The 19,969-nt window shown below is 36.9% G+C and overlaps 1 protein-coding gene across 1 annotated transcript in view; it reads right to left on the reverse strand.

Moving 5' to 3' along the window:
• The window catches only part of LOC107653341 (diacylglycerol kinase theta-like), a 40,038-nt gene extending 22,301 nt beyond the window's left edge, over positions 1-17,737 (reverse strand). The window contains 5 exon segments of the mRNA XM_016440036.1: positions 484-609; positions 1,653-1,738; positions 3,702-3,801; positions 13,190-13,269; positions 17,083-17,737. Coding sequence (XP_016295522.1) covers positions 484-609; positions 1,653-1,738; positions 3,702-3,801; positions 13,190-13,269; positions 17,083-17,290 — 600 coding nt within the window. The 5' untranslated portion in view covers positions 17,291-17,737.
• Between the last annotated feature and the right edge of the window lie 2,232 nt (positions 17,738-19,969).

A 19,969-nucleotide genomic window follows, 5' to 3' on the forward strand; every position in this document is an offset into this window, starting at 1 on the left:
TTAAAAAAAAAAAAAAAAAAACCTTACCAACCCCAAACTTTTGAATGGTAGCCTATAAGTACATACATGTTCAACAATTTTGGAATTTTCCCATTTCAGGCCATAGTAATGGTTTTGGAAGTTGATAAAGTTAATGTGGCACCTAACCATGTTAAAACCAAGAAACCAGGCCAGACAATAGAAAAAATATCCACTGCCAAAATGGCAAAAGAATAAAAACACAGCAAGGTACCCCCCCCCCATTTAACTTTAATGGAGTACAATGTTGTGAGTGCTGACAGGAGCTGCATCCTACATTGCACCTGTTAAATAATAGATTGATTCATTGTGAGACACGACAGTCTGAAAGCCAACTCACCTTCATTCTTATAACTAAATAATGAAGCCGTTTATGTGATGAATACAACCGACAACAGGCAAACTGAAAGCGTTGAATGATAAGACAAGTAAAGATTGGGTGAACTGTAAAAACCACACACTTACTGTAACCCCACACCACTCGCATCTCATGCCAGCCAGGGTGTCCGAAGAACTGCAGGTGCGACGACACACCTCACAGCGGGCACCTGAGGACATGTTCCCCTCCCGCCAGTGGTGCTGGTACGTGTCCTATCATAGCAGGAGGGGATGATGAGTTAGGAAAAACCATGTGGCCAATAACAAAATCTAGAGCAAAAATAAAACTAGGGAATGTGATTAACCCAGGACATGCTCCTGGATCAACATCTGTGTTACGCTTCTTATCAACCTATCATTTCCCTTCAATTTTAGGGGTAGGATAAAGTTTGATCTATAATTAGAAATGATCCGATTATATAATTCTATTTATAAGTAAGTAAATCTAATTATAAGACGATCATATTCTAATCAAGTAAATTATCTTGAGTACTAGGGAACAATTTCAGTCTTCAAACTTGTTTGACTAATGAAGTGATTTTTTTGCCCTTTACACCTTTTCACGTCTCAGATGTTCCTAAGAGGATGCACTATATATAATTATTATCCATCACTTAGGTGGATGGGGCTTGTAAATTTTCCATCTCTCTTTTTTGTCAGTAAAATGTTGTAACGCTTTGTATTTGTGCCATTTACATCACAACTTCAGTGGCAAAAGCTCTTTGTTTCATCAATCACTGTGTTTTTTTTATTTATTATTCTGCCTCTTGTAAGGTGAAAATATAAAAGAAAACAGGCTGCAACCTTGCAATCTAGTCACCCATTTCAATAAACAACATCCTATGAATTATTCCACTAGAGTAAGCTTGGAGTTTCTTGTTTTTCTCTCCAATTCTCACTTATGTCACAACCTATTTTCTCAAGGGGAAATAAAATTATATTTCTTATTTTTCAATTCTAATCCCTATTAGAATCCTTTGCTGTGGGAGCGTTTCTGAAGTATAGAAAAGTCCAGATAAGTATCTGTCAAAATGCCAGAAATCATTTTGCATTATACATCAATGACTTTAAAATTTGGTAAATTATGTAACGTTCAGTTAATGCAAGCTCTAATTTATGAAATAAAACAATTTATGTTAATTTATATTTATATAATAAAAGCAAGTGGAGGTCAGCCATGGTTTTATTATCTGGTGTACTGGCTTTAGTCAGGTTAATACATCAGTAGATGGTGCAGTCCTGGTTCTCATACTCACAACGTCTTGCCCTCCATCTTGGTGGCAGACACGACAGTCGCTAACGCTGAACGGGGCACAGTCGCTGTGAATGTGTAGCTCACACACTGAAAGACATGTGAGGTGAGGTTACTGAAAGATCATGGAGTCTCTTTGTATGATTTATCCACTAAGCAAACATGAGGCAAAACAGTTGGTAAATTCATTTTTATTTCCATAGGACAGAGGAAATGTAATGAACTAGTACTGCCTGTGAGGTGTTACAGGTCTGCTAGAGGAAAAAGTCACTGAACTCATGTTGCTGTAACAAATGTTTGAGTGGGCGTGGGAATTAAAGACTGACTTTTCTTCTGAGCTTCATTTGTGCCTTTTGTAAGCACAGAGAGAGGAAGAGAAATAGAAAGAGAGAGTTGGAGTGCAATGTTTTTCTTTTCAGCTCGGTTCTTAGAATTCAGCCCACTGCAAAAGGCCATTCTGCCATTTCCTCGGCAACAGCTGCTTTCCAAACAGGGACGACCAGCACAGACAAATGAGCAATAACAGAATTTTAAAAAATTTAATAAAATAAAAGACCAAGATGGTTTGAGGAAACAGAAGAAACAAAAAATCTGATTATTAAAATAAGGCAGAAAGGCCGTTGAGCACAGAAGACAACCATAACACTGTGGGGGGGAACCTGCTTTAATCTGCCTAGTTTCATCCATTAAGCTTGTTTAAGCTTGGGTTGCTGGCCTGGCTATGCTAGTTTAGTTGGTCAAAGAACTGAAAGAACTGTAAAAAACACCTCTAAAACCAGCAAAACAAACCAGCCTGAACAGTAAACCATCTTAAAGGGATAGTTCACCCAAAAATGAAAATTCTGTCATTAATTACTCACCCTCATGACATTCCAAACTCATAAGACCTTCATTCAGCTTTGGAGCACAAATTAAGATATTTTTGATTAAATCTGAGAGCTTTCTGACCCTGCATAGACAGCAATGCAGCTACCACGTTCAAAGCCCAGAAAGGTAGTAAGAACATCATTAAAACAGTCCATGTGACATCAGTTGTTCAACCATAATGTTATGAAGCTTTGAGTTACGTGCGCAGACAAAAATAACAACTATTTTTTAAAACAAACTTTAGTTTTTTTGAGCACAAACAATTGCTCTCATCGCTTCATAAAATTACTCTTGAACCACTGATGTCACATAGACTATTTTATCGATGTTCTTACTACCTTTCTGGGCCTTGAGCGTGGTAGTTGCACTGCTGTCTATGCAGGGTCAGAAAGCTCTTGGATTTCATTCAAAATATCTTAATTTTTGTTCTGAAGATGAACGAAGGTCTTACAGGTTTGGAACGACATGAGAGTGAGTAATTAATGGCAGAATTTTAATTTTTGGGTGAACTATCCCTTTAAAGTATATCAGCAAGGAAAAAATATCTAACCAACAGCAACTGACAGACTTTCAATAGGCCACACCTACACCTTTCTAGCAATTTTGGTTATTTTCCCGAGACTGTAATTTAATTTAACATGAACATTTTCCACCCTCTCTCTGACCCTTATAATTAAACAGACTGCTTTTGCTACTACAGCTTTAAAGGGACAGTTCAACCAAAAAAATAAATTCTTTCATCATTTATTCACTCTATATTTTGAAGAATGATGGTAGCCAAACTACTTCCATAGTATAGACACACACACACACACACACACACACACACACACACACAAATCTTCTTTTATGTTCCACTGAAAAAAGATGGTCATACAGGTTTGGAACAAAAAGAGGGAGAGTAAATCATGACTGAATTTTTATTTGGGTGAACTATCCCTTTAAGACAAAATGTAAATTACTTCTGTTATGATTGACTAACCTATTTGAAATGCATTCATTCTGACAGAAAAATGGTCAGAATTGAGCCAAAATTTGTTTATTTGGACAGGTTTGGTATTCTTTTTGTGGCAAAGTCAGCTCATGTCATGTGATCAATGCCCTTAAATAAAGTGATTGGAATCATTACTAGGGTGAAAACATCCTGATGCCATCATACTGTAGAAAAAAAGAAAAACACACACACCTTCACAGCGCAGAGCTGAACTGCCTTCCAGATGCTTTCGGCAAACACAACAGAACCTCTTCTTCTGGCCGGCGGGACCGAAACAGTGCGCTACAGGAACCTATACCACAAACAAGGAGAAGAATGATTAATACAATAAATCTGAGACTTGCACTGCCTTCAAGTGCACCAGCAAAACTCGTACCTCCGAGTCAGGCGTTCGTTATTACAACAGGTCATGCGTTCAAGTCGGAATCATAACATTGAAGTATCTAAAAAACAAAACAAAATAATGATATTGTGAACATCTATTATTCACAATATAATTTTTTTGCTTTGTTTTCAGCTACTGATTACATCTAAATACAAAAAGAAAAATATTAATTTCTATCACTTAAGTATACATGGCATCACAGCTGTATGTGAAGCAAACCGTGAATATTGAGTGATTAACACCATGTGCAAAAGACTTGGTTTTCACTAACTGATCTCTATATGGATTAAAGATGCAATATCACCTATATTATAGATCAGTGTTTCCGCCATGTTTCAAATCGATACAGCCCTGCCAACATCACAACTCGGCAACTTGTGCATCATCTAGAATTGTGAGTTTCCCATTTGTAAATACAACTTTGATTGGTCATTCATGTGCTTGAAACTTGTCATTACAATATTTCCAACTCTACTTGAAGGGCACATTGCGCTGAAACTGAAACTAACTCACACGGTTATGTTCACATTGTCTGGGAGGTCTGATTCACTTTAACAAATCATTAGGTTTCAAAGAACAGGTTCAAAATGATTCAGTGATCTGTTTGAGTCATTTCCAGGCCCACAAGAAATCTACACCCTACTCAGTAGATTTCTCAGGTTCTGCAGTTTAACACATTTTGCCATGTTTTGAGATTTTATCTCAAAAACCGCAAGGAAATGTGTCGGCATATTTCATCTGTGCCTAGTCATCTGCATACCATTTTACCTAAAGGTCTCAGTTTTGCAAACCAATTTGACAGAGTAATTAAAAATAACTGGTTTATTCTAACTATTTAATCACAAATCAGACATGACTAATGGGCTAGTTATGTGCCAGTGAGCACTGCCCGATCTGTATGTACCTCTGTGTGACATCACTTCCTGTTAGAGTGGAGTGAATGGTGGGAAAGCATGATGCACGAACTTCCTTCCTGTCTGGGGGAGGGGAGTAGAAATGCAGAGGGCATTTAGAATTTAAATAGCTGATGTCTTTTCTTTTTGACCTCATGTACCAGCAAAGAGCTAAAGATTCCCCATGGAAATGAATAATAGGATCTGATTGTGTTGCAGACTAGGGCTGCACGATATATCGAAATTATCGAAATATCGCAAATGTATCGTCTCGATGATCATTCTCGTAAACGCAGTCAGTTATATTTTAAATTAATGCAAACAGCTGAGAAAGAAATCGGATGTGTATCATTATACTGGATCCGTGCAGTCGGATTTAAAAGGACAGCAGCCTATAAATACGTGCTGCTGAATATGTCACTAATGTTAACCAAACTACAAAACAGCTATAACAAAGATTAATCTAAATTTAATTCATACAGTGAACACTATGCAGTGTTATTTTACACTTAATTATTAAATTTCTGTATCTGAATACTACTGTTTATATTATCTATGCTTGTAACGTGCATTTCTTTTTTTTCTTTTTTTTTTTACTGACTGCTCACTTGCCTTTAATCATGTTTGAACTTTCTCAGACTATAGTTTTTGCTGTGGTATATGAAGAAGTACTTAAAAGTGTATGGAAAGCAAAGTTACAATTATATAAAATTAGTGTCATTAATTTTTTTTGTTTGTATGTTCACACTGATGTTAAAATGACATTTTCTGATTTGTGACATTACTTTTTATGTACTGCTAAAACACTGCTGGTCACTTTCAGAAGTTATAGTGATTCTTTCTTTTCCAAGAAAGAATGTGAAACAAATTGGCTATATAATTTTAATTTTTAAATATTTTAAAATATAATTGAAATTGATTTTTCACACTTTAAGCAATATGGTATCGCATATCGAATATAGCATTTTTTAACAAGGTATCGCATATCACATTTTTCTTCAAAATCGCACAGCCCTATTGCAGACCATAAAGAACCACCTAAAAAAGGAAAGTTTCAATGTATAGCATTTGTCAAAATAACAGAATATAGAACAAGAAGTGCCATATACCACATGGGCCATTCTTAGATGTCCAATTTCAGCTTACAGTAAATAAGTACATTCAGATAAGTGAACGTAATACAACACTGAAACCTAATCTTTCCTCTGTTAGAGTGTATTCAAGCATTATATTTAAAAGCATTTAACCTGTTTAAACAAACATATGCAATTTAAATGCAATCAAAGAAAAGCCAAATGGTCTGTGAGTGGTTCTCCTTTTCCTTTCACACATTTACTTCCTATAGAAGCCCCCTTTACATCTAACATGCAATTTTGGTTGATCGTTTCATAATCAGATAGCACATGAACACTTGAAAAACTAAGTATAATGTACTGTGATCGGATCAAGGAAACCATTTGGATCATTATTGCATACAAAAAAAAAAAAAAAGAATATGTAAGTGCCATTTTCCATTTTGCACCAATGCATCATTATTAATTTTCAAATGATTCTGGATCGATCCACACAAATTCAGCATTTGATTTTTAAAAAAAAAAGAAAAAGTATACATAAGACAAAATGGTATGTGTCTGCAGCAGCATGTATACTGTAAAACAGTGCATTTACACTGAAAACAAGAAAAAATCAGATGCATTGAGAATCACTTTGGAATTGGACTGTGACTGATTGAAATGAATCAAATGGAATCACAAAGTACGTAAAGATACCCACTTGTAACTGGAAATGGAATCCAGCTAAATAACATCCAGGATACAACTTTAATGTGAGCCTGGCTGGAGCTTTCAAAGACCCAGAGCAAACTGTTCTGATATAGTGAAGGGATGCAGTGACAAATCCCAGCCGGGCTGTCTTGTTGCGTGTGTCCATCTGTAACAACTGATTTCACGGGAACACGTTCTGAATCACACAGCAGATTGTGACTGCACAGAAACAGGGGAGAAGATATCAGTCTTTCTGCCTTCTCCTTCCCATTTCCTCTCTCTTGAACGGGCAGCACTGTGCCTGCTCTGGATAAATATCTCCAGGTCTTTGGCTGCTTGATGTGCAGGTTGGTAAATAATTCTACAAACACTTTGGTGGGCTGGTGAATAAGTGGTTAGAGGGGTGTTCTGTTACCAAACCAATCGTCCAAGACGTCTGGGTGAGTAAAATCTAGAGAGACATGCTCTTGAGCTGATCTTCATTCGCCATGCTACAAAAAAAACATCCTTGTAATTCTCCCACACAGGAAAAACTCCCTTTAATTGGCGGAAAACTCCCTTTAGGATGTCTATGCTGCTGAACATTTCCATTAAGCATTCTTAAAGGTGGAGTGTGTCATTTTGTCCCCATCCCAGTTTCTCATACCCAGCTAAAATTCAGAGGACACTATAAAGAAACACTGTGAAACTAAATTTGTTTGAGTATGTTTTTGAAAGAAGCCTCTCATGCTCACCAAGGCTGTATTTATTTGATAAAAATACAGTAAGAATAGTAATATTGTAGCAAAAATTATTACAATTTAAAATAACTGTTTTCTATTTTAATATATTTTAATATGTAATTTATTAATGTGATGGCAAAGCTGATTTTTCAGCATTCATCACTTCAGTGTCACATGATCCTCCAGAAATCATTCTTCTATTTTGTGCTCAAGAAACAGTATTAAGATCAACGTTTAAAACAGTTAGCTGCTTAATATTTTTGTGGAAACCATGTTTTTCAGGATTATTTGATAAATTGAAAGTTCAAAAGAACATTTATTTGAAATAAAAATATTTTGCATTTTAAATGTCTTTGCTTTCACTTTTGATTAATTTAATGCATCTATGCTAAATAACATTTTGAATTAGTAGCTATTAAAAAAAAGTGTATACCCCAAACTTATGTAACCTCAAATAGTCTATACTATTATTAAAGGGATGGTTCACCCAAAAATGAAAATTCTGTCATCGTTTACTCCAAAACAAACAGTTGACGGTAACTGTTACTGTCCATAGTATTTTTTTTCCATACCCTTAACATACTAATAGAAGCAAAGGTGCCTCTTTGAGGGTACTGGACCAGTGACAAGCTGTTTTACCCCTAAAAGCAACTATGTTTTTCTCTGATAGTGAACATGCAAGTACTGCAAAAAGGCAGGGGACTGTGCAGCTAGGAAGACCTGTCAACATCAGTGAAAAAAAAAATGAAGTGACATTTAGGGGCTGACGTTCTCACGACAGAACACAGCACAGTGTACGATGGGATAGATTAGGTGCTTCACTCAGTATCTGGATATATGGCTTGAGAACACAAAGAAAAATAGCTTGACATTTGCTCAAGCAAATCAGGCTATTTAGACGCTTGTGAAGGAGCCAGAAATCGAACTCGCTGATGTCTGTGAGCTCACAGACACGGAACAGCTGTTTAGAAGCCTGGACTGTCAACATTTTCATAATGCTGAGAAATGTCACGATCCAAAATACAGCCACTGCACAGAAAATACCTAAACTCTAGGGACAAAAATATAATTCCACGTAATACAGAGGAAAATATGGCGAGGTTTTGTGTTTAAGGTTGCCGAAGTAATCAAATCTTTGATGATGAGGCCCCATACAAGCACACACACACACACATCTCCCTCTCCGTGGCAGTCGTGGCCTAATGGTTAAGAGAGTCGGACTTAAGAGAGAGAGCCGCAGCAAAAATGGCTGCCCACTGCTTTGGGTGTGTGTGTGTGTGTGTGTGTGTTCACTACTCACTGCTGAGTGTGTGCTCTTGGATGGGTTAAATGCAGAGCACAAATTACGAGTATGGGACACCACTTCACTTCACTTCTCTCCATCTCTCTCTCTTTCTCTCTCTCTCTCTCTCTCACACACACACACACCCCCTACGGCATGTGTCCTTGAGCTGCACATCCTCACTGGCTCTTGGCCTCCCAGGGGAGTCACTACAGTAGACTGCAGAGCATCCTACCGGACGTGACCTTGTTTCCTGTCATTAGCCCATCTCTCTGATCCCAAAGTGATTGGCAGCAAAAATGGCTGCCCACTGCTCTGTGGCTACTGGCTACTGCTGAGGTACTCTACTAAAACTGAAATAGTGCTTTTGGAAAAAATGGATGGAAAAATGATGCTTGGTTTTGCTAGTCTTTATATGTAATATATAAAGCTTTCACTCTTTTTGTTGTTTTGATTGATATTCATATTATCGATTAAGATTCGTGATTCATCAAACCTAAATTGTGAGTAATTACTTTAAAGACAACATCAAATTAAAAATGACTCAATTTATGTCTCTACTAAATGTCCCTGGCAGTGGTTATTGCTAACTAAAACTAAAATTATTAACTGAATTAATAATTGAAATAAAGCCGAAATAAAATAAAATACAAAACTTGAACTCAAAAAACTTTACAGAAAATTAGAAATAATAATAATGTTTCCAAGTAAGTTTAATAATAAATTAAAAATAAATCAAAGCTAAACATTTTTTTTAAAGTACTAATAAAAATGTCAAAAGCACAGAAAAAAAATACAAAAACTTAAACAAAAATTACAAAGGAAACTATAAAAATAAAAGCTACTATAATACATAATATAATAGATACTATAATAGCATATAAATACTACTACAGGGTTTATGCAGGTTTTATAATGATAAAGTTAAGACCAAGTAAAATAATAAATTGAATGGAACAATGTCAATATTTATAAGAAAATTATAAAATTAGGCAAGTTTATAACTAAAACAATAACAAATATCTGCCAATAGTCTCAATCAGCTTAATTTCAAGATTTTCATACCCCATAGCCATATTTGTTCTTGCTTTATGCATAAACTCACATTTTTTTTATTTATTATTATTTCTCAGAAAAGAAGACTTCATGTTCAATTTGCATCAAGTAAATGTATCTTGATGTTTAGATATTTGTACTGGAAAACAAAACAAAAATACTAGAAGATATTCTTTTTTTTTTTTTTTAGTGCATGCAACATTTAATGCCATGATTTTACGAATTTAGGACTTTCTGCTCCGATTTAAGACCTTTTTAGGCCTTAATTTGTGGAAGGCGAATTAAAACTTTTTAAGACCTTTTTAAGACTCAGAAACCCTGTACTAAAATAACACTGATCCCTTATTGTACGTTTCAACAGTGCAAGTTATTCTACAGAAAAGTGTTATTTCACAACTTCATTAAATTTACTTTTGCTAACCCTTAAATGACCTTACTTTTCCACTAACATAACCCTACATTTTATCTTGCCAATATGTTTTGTTTCATAAGGAAATCTGTCACATTTCAGAAGTTAAATGTGTTGTGTGCGCATGATTTCTTGATTTCAAATTTATTAAACAAATTATTTCCACTTATTCACAAGTGATACATAACTATTCAAAACTTTTTCGAGTCTTAAAGGACATATTCTCGATTTTCAGTAATAACAGTGTCGAATGGCTGCAACTGTTGTGTTCGTATTTCCTCAGATGCGTTGTCACGAGCTGTCGAGGAACGAGGAATACAGGCGTGAGATTCAAACTTCAAAGAAGACTTTACTGAGAACACGGGTGTAGAACAACACAACACAAGATAATAACCCAAAAAGAACAGAATCAGGACTACACACATGGTAAATGAGGGAACTAAACAGGGATAGCTGGACAAGGATTAACTAATTAGAAACCATGGTAACTAATGAGCGCTCATAACAGAGTAAGACATGACAGGAACTGAACTAAACTGAACATAATCGTGACATTGGTTCAGTGAGGTTGTTGAGTAAAGGTTAATGGAGCAGTTGGCTCGGATACTGACCCACTCCTACAACACCCACACACACACACACACACACACACACACACACACAGAGCTGAGAAAAGTCTTCAGCCAGTTTATAAAAAAAAGTCACATCCATTTCCTTTTCAAACTGAACACATCAGTCTTCCAGCCAAATAAACTAGAAAAAGAGAATAAAAACACTGCATGCACTTTCTTGTTTGTCTCTGCATGCATTAAGTATGAAGGCAAACTTCCAGAAGAGTCTCTGAAGGCCCGTCTTTCATTCAGACCAATGGTTTCTGTTCCACCTCATTATCTTTCGGTCTAAATTATGTTTTGCTGTGGCATGGTGCTTGACTCAGCCTCCTGTCATGCCCTGCGGCTGCTCTGATGCAATTGGCCAGTCTGTGGATATGGTCCTCACTGCAGAACACAAGATCCAGGGGGCAAGGTTGGATCCAGATCCAACTCCTCCCACCTTACATATACCTAAACCTACCCGTCTCCACCCCCTGATCCCTAAACCCACCCATCTCCACCCCCGCCCCCTGGATCTTTGTTCTGAGTGAGGGGCTACTGAGTCGGTGTCACCTCTGTGCCATTTGGCTAAAGCAAGGCAGACTTTTCTTGCTGTGAACTGAGCCCTGATGCGGCAACACATGTAGCATCAGCACATTGAGAGGATGCAGTTTCCAAGCAGCGAGCATCTCATGAGGTTACTTTATCACATGCTGTTAACCAGAACTGTTCATTGTTTCATGCTAAATGTACATCCTATTTTATATTTAGCAGATTTTCTTCAAGCCAAAGCAACTCTTTAAAGCCTTTTTGTATATCTGATTGATACAATCAATACATAAAGTACAGTTTAGTCATTATTATGGAAAAAAAATCCTGACTTATTAAAAATCTCACTTATTACATTCTAGTCCCAATTAATTAATTACCTTTTAAATGACAAATAAATAAATACATGGACATGAGTTCCTGATTTTAATTTAATTATTTAATCTAACTATTTAATCTTTAATCTAGTAAAAATGTGTCCATTACAATGCCATAAATAACTGGTTTAGCAATCAGACAAGCACAGTTGTCATTGTTAACTAAAACAAAAACTAATAAAAATGGTTTTCAATAATTGAAATAAAGCTTAAATAAAATAAGATATAAATATTAGATGAAAAAAAAATGAAAATAAATAAATAAACATTTTTAAGCTATACAGAAATATAAAACAAAAATAAAATATACAACAAATATATAGAATTGTTTAGAAATTTATATAGAATATAAATATAGAAATATATAGAAATAAAAAACACACTATACACACAAGTATTTATTCTATGGACTAATTAGCTAGCTACTGTACGACATTTAGCCACAATGTCACACATCAAGATTGATACAAAATACATTAAAGTATCACCAGCAAGTTACTATGAACAATGGTGGGAAAAAAAATTTGACCACCCCAAATGTGACTAGCAAACAGAATCAAATATTCTAGAGCAAAGTGTAACAAACCAAATCAGCATGCCAACACAATATGTTCATATCACCAAGGCCACTGCTAAAATTCATAGGGATTGGGACAAAATTTGTATAAGTGGGCCTCCTCACCCCGTGCACGGGACAATGATGGCCCTGCATTATATCCGCACATAGAGATAAACAACAAAAACGTCCGTTCTAGGCTGTTATGATAAAGCTCTAGATTGCTAGGAGAGCTGCTATCAAAAGGCACAAAGGCTGGCTGACACTTGGCCTTCATGAAAGACCACAACACGGCTGGAAGTCATCAGTAATTCATTATGAAGGCCGGACAAAGGGCTACACTGACTGCTGTGTCACTGAGCAAAACGGTTCCAGTCAGTATATGAGGACTAAATAATTCAATGGAGATTCAGGGTGTAATGTACTTCCTGTTTGTAATGCAAAGCCACGGATAAGACAGGTAAAGCATCAACTGCTAATTATGATCGTTCTTGCATGATCATACCCTGCAAAACAGCTTGATCATTCTTCATTAACAGCATGATTGTTCAAGACGTTTCATCAAGAGCATCCATCCAGCGTTGTGATGCCTCAATAATGCTGTTAGTGAAAGCAACCTGGTCTTGCCTTATAAGTGTAATATCCAATAAGGGTGAATCGCATAAGATCATGTCCAAGTTACATTCACAAAAAAAGAAAACATATTTTGTACAAAGACAATGAAGCACATTTATTTTATAAAACCATTATAACCTTTTTTTTCTCAATGTATTTAGATGTTTGACTTTAAGAATAATTTAAGTTTATTTTATTTAAAATATATTTCTATTTTTATTTTAATAATATTTAAAATGTTTTTATTTTATTATATTTTTTTATTTAAAAAATTCCATTAGATTCTCATTTTTGTAATGGAGTGTTTTTACCGATAAATGCAAAATAAAAAGTAACACTATAATATAATAAAAGTCTCAAAGGTGAAAAATCATACAACTTTTTAAATATGACCTGATTATGTTTTTTTACAATTTTCATGAGATCTACCCATAAAGTTAATGTTTGTCTACCCTGTCATATGTGGCATGTTTTTCTCACCTGAACTTGTGTGGGAGCCATACAGGAACACATGGTCCTGACGTGCTTCAAACACTTCTCATGTGACATGAAGTTACACACTGCAGGGAAAAAAAGAGAGAGATTTAGTGCAGGCCACAGAATTATGGTGCATTATATTGCCAAGATATGTGGGTTCAGCAGCTTAAGCAAAAAGAAAACTTGCCATTCTTTCTCAGCAGTCCACTCTCAGCCCAGTGTACCATGTCGTAATTTTCACAATTCAGAACTGAATTCAGTGCATAATAAATCTTTTATAATACCAAAATGAATTGCAAAATAGTAGTCAACCTATGACTAGGTGAAATTTCACAAAGATTTTCAAACATCAAGCAACAGCATTTACTGCTCAAAAGAACAATTTGCACGAAAGACAAGAGCACTGACCGCTGGATCGTTGTGTGCCCAATTTAAGGTGCTGTCAGAGCCCACTTTGGCCCTCAGTACAGACTGAACCTCACTGATGCATTTGTTGCTTTTCATGCTTACCAGAGACAGGAAGTGATCTCGCTGGTCAGGCAGAGCTCCTCTCACTATCACAACCACAAGAGCAAGGAAAACATTCTAAAGTTTACTGTACCACAGACGCGTTCTCACGCACACTCTAAAGCCTACCACTCTTGTGAAATCAGAAACAGTTAGAAACTACATGCACATGCTGTTAAGGAAATCACAAAGTCTGTTCAACACAAACCTTTGTCATATGAACCATGAAACTGTTTTAGCAACATTTTTGTTAAGTCTAACATGCAAAACACTAGTGACAGAATATGTAGCCGGAGTTTCACCTCATGTTAATTCCAAAATCTATAGGAAGTCAGTGGCGAATTCTAGGGGTACACACACATTTTGACCACTGAAAATTAAAAAGTAATTTTTCAGAAAATTTTGATAAAAAAAAAAAAAACTAATTAAAATTAGAATGACAATATATACCTTTACTGTATAAACTGTCTTTCTATTTTTTATTTATTTTTTTTCTAAATTCTCTCAATTTAATTTTCAATGACCAAAATTTCAATGCCAACTGTATTTTGCAACTGTTACCATAAAGAGTTATTTCTACCTCATTTAACCCATATATATTGATTTAGTTTGAATAAGTGAATATATTTAAGTTGATTCGGTGATGTTAAAAATATTTCTGACTTGAATAAAACCAGTTAATTTTGATACCATTTTACTATTTTAATGTTATCGTTTTTCACAGTAGGCCAAAAATCTTTAGATTTTGAATTATTCCGTTTTAATCATAATTAAATAGTACGGTAATGTAAATAGTTGTGCATGCACAATTGAAATACTTATTAAAAATGTATTTAAAACATATTTGGATTTTCCAAGATAGACCTCTTGTTTACAAGCCGATTCATAATTGCTTTATGCGTTATATCCAAAAATAATGTTGAAAGTTATTTTATGGACATCTTGATATTTAGAATTTGATTAATGTAATACTGACTTTAAACAAGACTGCTATGCAAAACTTTAAAAATTGATAGAGCCTATTTTAAAGCCACACCAATTAAAATAAGTTAGTACAATACAAAGACTTAAATTACTATTATATTTTTACATAATATTTTTTTTTTTACATTATAGAATGGTCAATTATTCCAACTAGTGACTACTTTAATGCTAGCACTTTTCGTGTTCGAACAAGAATTTCCATTTATGTGCATCAGTATACCATAATGCACATATTTTGCTTTCAAGTATTTATGTGAATTTAGTTTTCACTAAAATAAGTCCTAATTTTAGAAATGTTAAGTACGTCTTGTTTATCTGCATTATATCAGTCGATCATAACAAGAGACTATAGTCATGTCTTGCATTTAAAAACAGCAGTCATGAATACAATTTAATAAGTACGTTAATTCATTAGTCTAAGCCTGACATGTTACTAGTCTCTTCACCAATGCAATAAACACACAATACGAATGACAATGTAGAGCATGCGTGTGTTTATGTTCTACTCTCTCTTGGTCCATCTGGCTACAGCATCCAGCCTGCCGCCTCGCTCCACTGGACTATGTGTTGCCATGCCAACCTGGAAGAGTCAATCACGACTTCACTGCAGCAACATTACGTAACAGAAACGTCTCATTTCTGCCTAACTCTGCCTTGTAACATCCACATTTGTCAATCAACATCCTGCCCTGACAATCTCACGGCCACATAAATCCAGTCCACTTGTCTCTAAAGTAATGCTGCTTGAATCTGCCAGAATCATTCATACAGGGCCTGTAGTGAAACCCTGGTGAACAGCATAACATAGTGGATTAAAATCTACCTAGGAAACAGCAACAGGGCAAAAAAGGGCAAGACTGATCTAGATTTCAATCACTCTATGTGCATGAGGAAAAAACATGTTTTACATATAGAAATCAGATGGAAGGGGATTTGGCTCCATTATGATTATTTTGCTGTCATTTTCACATAAAAAATTAAAACATACAGCTCAGCATCATTGTGATAAATTCTCATAAAGATTCAAAAGAAATCAGTTCAGCCATAGATTATACTCTGGCTGGTCTTTAGAGAGGATACTCTATCACAGATTCTGCAAAGCCAAGAGTTACTAACCCAGAACTGAATACAAAAGGAGATAAAACTGGTGCTTTTCCCCCATGCACTACAATAAATAAAAGCTTCATAAATGACACAAAAGCATCATAAAAGTTGTCCATATGACTCATGTACTATGTATTCCGAAATCATACTCTGTATTGCAAATTTAAGTTTTTATTAATTGAAAAGACTGGTATCCACCCTAACTTGCATTCATCAGAGTTTATGAGAGAAGAAGTGAATGAGTCATTCACTAAATGACCTAATCCAGTAGTCAAGTTCAATTCACTTATTCAATTATTTGTTTGCAGCCATTGCGGTCAAATATTGATTTGCTCATTACACAAAGATACTGTATGACTTCTGAAAACTTGGAATATACTCGAAGAGTCATATGAACCACAGCTATGGTTCTTTTGCATCTTTTTTTTTTTTTGCCTTAATTAATTGTAAGCTGGGCTGTCGGTTGTACTCTTGAATCCTGCAAAAGGAAATCATTGAACCATTACCACTGGGCATCACTGAGGTTTGTTAAGAAGGACTGCTTTGGATTAAAGTCTAATCTAACATGCTAAACAACTACTTGCTTATTTGTAACTCAAATAAGCAGCTCTGTAAAGAAAAACACATATGGTAAACATCTAACTGACTGAAGTGAGAATAGTACAGATCTTCTCACATGGTCACCGGCCTCCATCAGTTGGAACTCATCAAAGTGTCCTCCTGCACATGACCAGCCAATCACGGATTCCTGTCCAACAGGAGGAGTGTGTTGGATCGAATCTGCATCAATCTGTCTTCCCCACTTAGTATAAAAGCTAGCCTATTCGATCATTCTTTCGAGAGGGAGGTGTGGAGGAGAGAGAGAAATGCTGAACATCCTGCTTGCTTTTTTTTTTTTTTTTTAAACATTACCTGCTTCATTCCTTCGCTTTCCAGGACGGCACATGCACCGATCATAATCTGTCAATCAAACTGGTATGAGAAAATTCTATTTGAAATCAAATCAGATGCGTTCACTTTAAAATAAATGGTTAAGTGATGTAAAATGCATTAAACGGTCAACTGACAAATATTGTTTATTTAAGAGTATTCATTTAGCACTATCATATATATCGCATATGCATTTTTCACATCTGAGCAGCATTAAACAGTCTGTAAAGACACCTAAATACCACTTCAAAAGCGCTTCTGTACCACCTTTTCGGTGTAAATTTAGCACAAGAGAATTTAAAGACGCTTTGTTGACATTGCTTTGCTGAATGGAACCTGCCGACCAAGTGAATCCATAAAGCATCGTTTACCTTCACAAACAAACCCGACAATCCCCCATATGAAGTCGCTGCAGTGATGGCAGAAGGTCGGTTTGGTCAGGGTCACTCTCCGAAAGCAGTGTCCGGGAGCGTTAACCGAATACCGCGCCTTTGAACCGGGCGACTGCTGCGTCCTTTTTCTTCTGGGTCCGGGGCTCGAGCTCGGGCTGTCGTGCTTCACCCGACCGCTGTCTGCCATCTCTGTCACTTACAATGTAAATCCAGTGCAAAACCCCAAAATAAAAGGCACCAGGTTGGCTGTTGTGTAAGTCACATACGTGATTTAGCAGTTATGTTAAACCCAATCGAGTCATCGCTGAATAAAGTGAATGTTTCTTCTCTCCCGCTTCAGCGAATTAAAAAGAGTCGGAAACGCGCCGTTTGGCCACAATGTATCAATGTAACAGAGTGTCTGAACGTTCCAATCAAAGCGCGTGTGTTAGTTACTGTGAGAGCTTCACAGTCTGCCTTTATCGACGAAAACCAGCAGTCTGCCAATGCAGGAAGGGAAAATAAATCCACCGCGTCCACATATATGATGTGCTGATGTTAAAATCGTCACAAACGCCTGCTGTTTATCCTTTACGCTGCTTTTCACGTTCTCACCATGGGAGATGTTCACCTCACCAACACAAGCGCCTGTAACTTCCGCCTGTAGTTGTGCTCCGGCCAGAGGGAAACACACACACACGAGCTTCACAGCAGGAACCTCAGCTATGGCAAGCCGTTTTAATATGTAATAGGCCTATTCCATTAGAGTGACTAGTATCTATGATACTAGTACTTGTTTTTTAAAGTTAGCCTACTCTTAAAGGGGTTATATGATGCGATTTCAATTTTTCCTTTCTCTTTGGAGTGTTACAAGCTCTTGGTGCATAAAGAAGATCTGTAAAGTTGGAAGTCGCTGCAGTGATGGCAGAAGGTCGGTTTGGTCAGGGTCACTCTCCGAAAGCAGTGTCCGGGAGCGTTAACCGAATACCGCGCCTTTGAACCGGGCGACTGCTGCGTCCTTTTTCTTCTGGGTCCGGGGCTCGAGCTCGGGCTGTCGTGCTTCACCCGACCGCTGTCTGCCATCTCTGTCACTTACAATGTAAATCCAGTGCAAAACCCCAAAATAAAAGGCACTAGGTTGGCTGTTGTGTAAGTCACATACGTGATTTAGCAGTTATGTTAAACCCAATCGAGTCATCGCTGAATAAAGTGAATGTTTCTTCTCTCCCGCTTCAGCGAATTAAAAAGAGTCGGAAACGCGCCGTTTGGCCACAATGTATCAATGTAACAGAGTGTCTGAACGTTCCAATCAAAGCGCGTGTGTTAGTTACTGTGAGAGCTTCACAGTCTGCCTTTATCGACGAAAACCAGCAGTCTGCCAATGCAGGAAGGGAAAATAAATCCACCGCGTCCACATATATGATGTGCTGATGTTAAAATCGTCACAAACGCCTGCTGTTTATCCTTTACGCTGCTTTTCACGTTCTCACCATGGGAGATGTTCACCTCACCAACACAAGCGCCTGTAACTTCCGCCTGTAGTTGTGCTCCGGCCAGAGGGAAACACACACACGAGCTTCACAGCAGGAACCTCAGCTATGGCAAGCCGTTTTAATATGTAATAGGCCTATTCCATTAGAGTGACTAGTATCTATGATACTAGTACTTGTTTTTTAAAGTTAGCCTACTCTTAAAGGGGTTATATGATGCGATTTCAATTTTTCCTTTCTCTTTGGAGTGTTACAAGCTCTTGGTGCATAAAGTAAAAAAAAAAAAAAAAACTTTTTCCACTGAACACAATATATTTTGTTTTTGAGCAACATACAGAATATTATGAACAGTTGAATTTGTTTATTTTTCCTTTGATTCGTTTCCTAAAAAGAAGAAAAATAAACACTGACATCTTTATTTAACCTAAATCTGTAATTACAGTTATTTAATTTTAGTTATATAATTCATATACATTTCATATACATAATTTGATTTAATAATAACCCAATTTTAAGCAAAAACAGAATCGGAGTCCAGCCCGGGGTCATCACATGTGGTTGCCGCAAGCCCGCAGGCCGCTCCTTCGCTGAATCCACTGGCCACGCTTTTCTCAAGCCCACGGGCCGCCGCTCACTCAAGCCCGCAGTGTGTGATGCTGTGTGACGCATTTTATGGAGGACTGTTTCCTGAACCTGCAGAGTAGCTTATAATGGGTCTGTGCTCAAAGGCTGTTCTATAAAGTGGGACAGTTAGCAGAAGCTCTGAATGAGACGCAGATTCACTCTTTGACAGCAGGAGGTGCTTCAGGAACACCCCATACGGCGTTTCCTTGGTTACCCCAGTAAACAAATCAGCTCTTCGCTGAAACACTACTTTAATATGAACTATACCGAGACGAGATGAAAAGAAAATACCACGTAAACTTTTCTGAAGATTTTTTTTTTTTACAGACAGATATTTTCCTATAAATGACATTTTGGAAAATGATTGCATTGCAACGCAGTTTGTGCAAGTCCAGAACAGAGAAGAGTTGCAATAAGACAAAAAACATCCGGTTGCCGATCGCGTAAGTCACACACACGTGACTGACCGGCTGGTAGGGACTACAAGAAGTTACTTCCCGGGTTCGTGACATTACAAACCCAGATAAACCCCACCCTCGGGAAAAGACGCACACTAGAGGCGATTTAGCCAATCACAACACACTGGGCTAGCTAACCAATCAGAGCCCATCGCCCATCCGGTTGCCGATCGCGTAAGTCACACACACGTGACTGACCGCTCGCTCGCACCAACAGGAGGAGGAGAGTCATGTTACTCTCTACACTGCACTCAACCGGAGGGATTCCTACACTTTCAGTCTTAGGAGACATGAAAAACACAGCGTATACCGCAG

The sequence above is a fragment of the Sinocyclocheilus anshuiensis genome, unplaced genomic scaffold (genome assembly GCF_001515605.1).
Source record: "Sinocyclocheilus anshuiensis isolate Anshui unplaced genomic scaffold, SAMN03320099.WGS_v1.1 scaffold103, whole genome shotgun sequence".
Taxonomy (NCBI): domain Eukaryota; kingdom Metazoa; phylum Chordata; class Actinopteri; order Cypriniformes; family Cyprinidae; genus Sinocyclocheilus; species Sinocyclocheilus anshuiensis.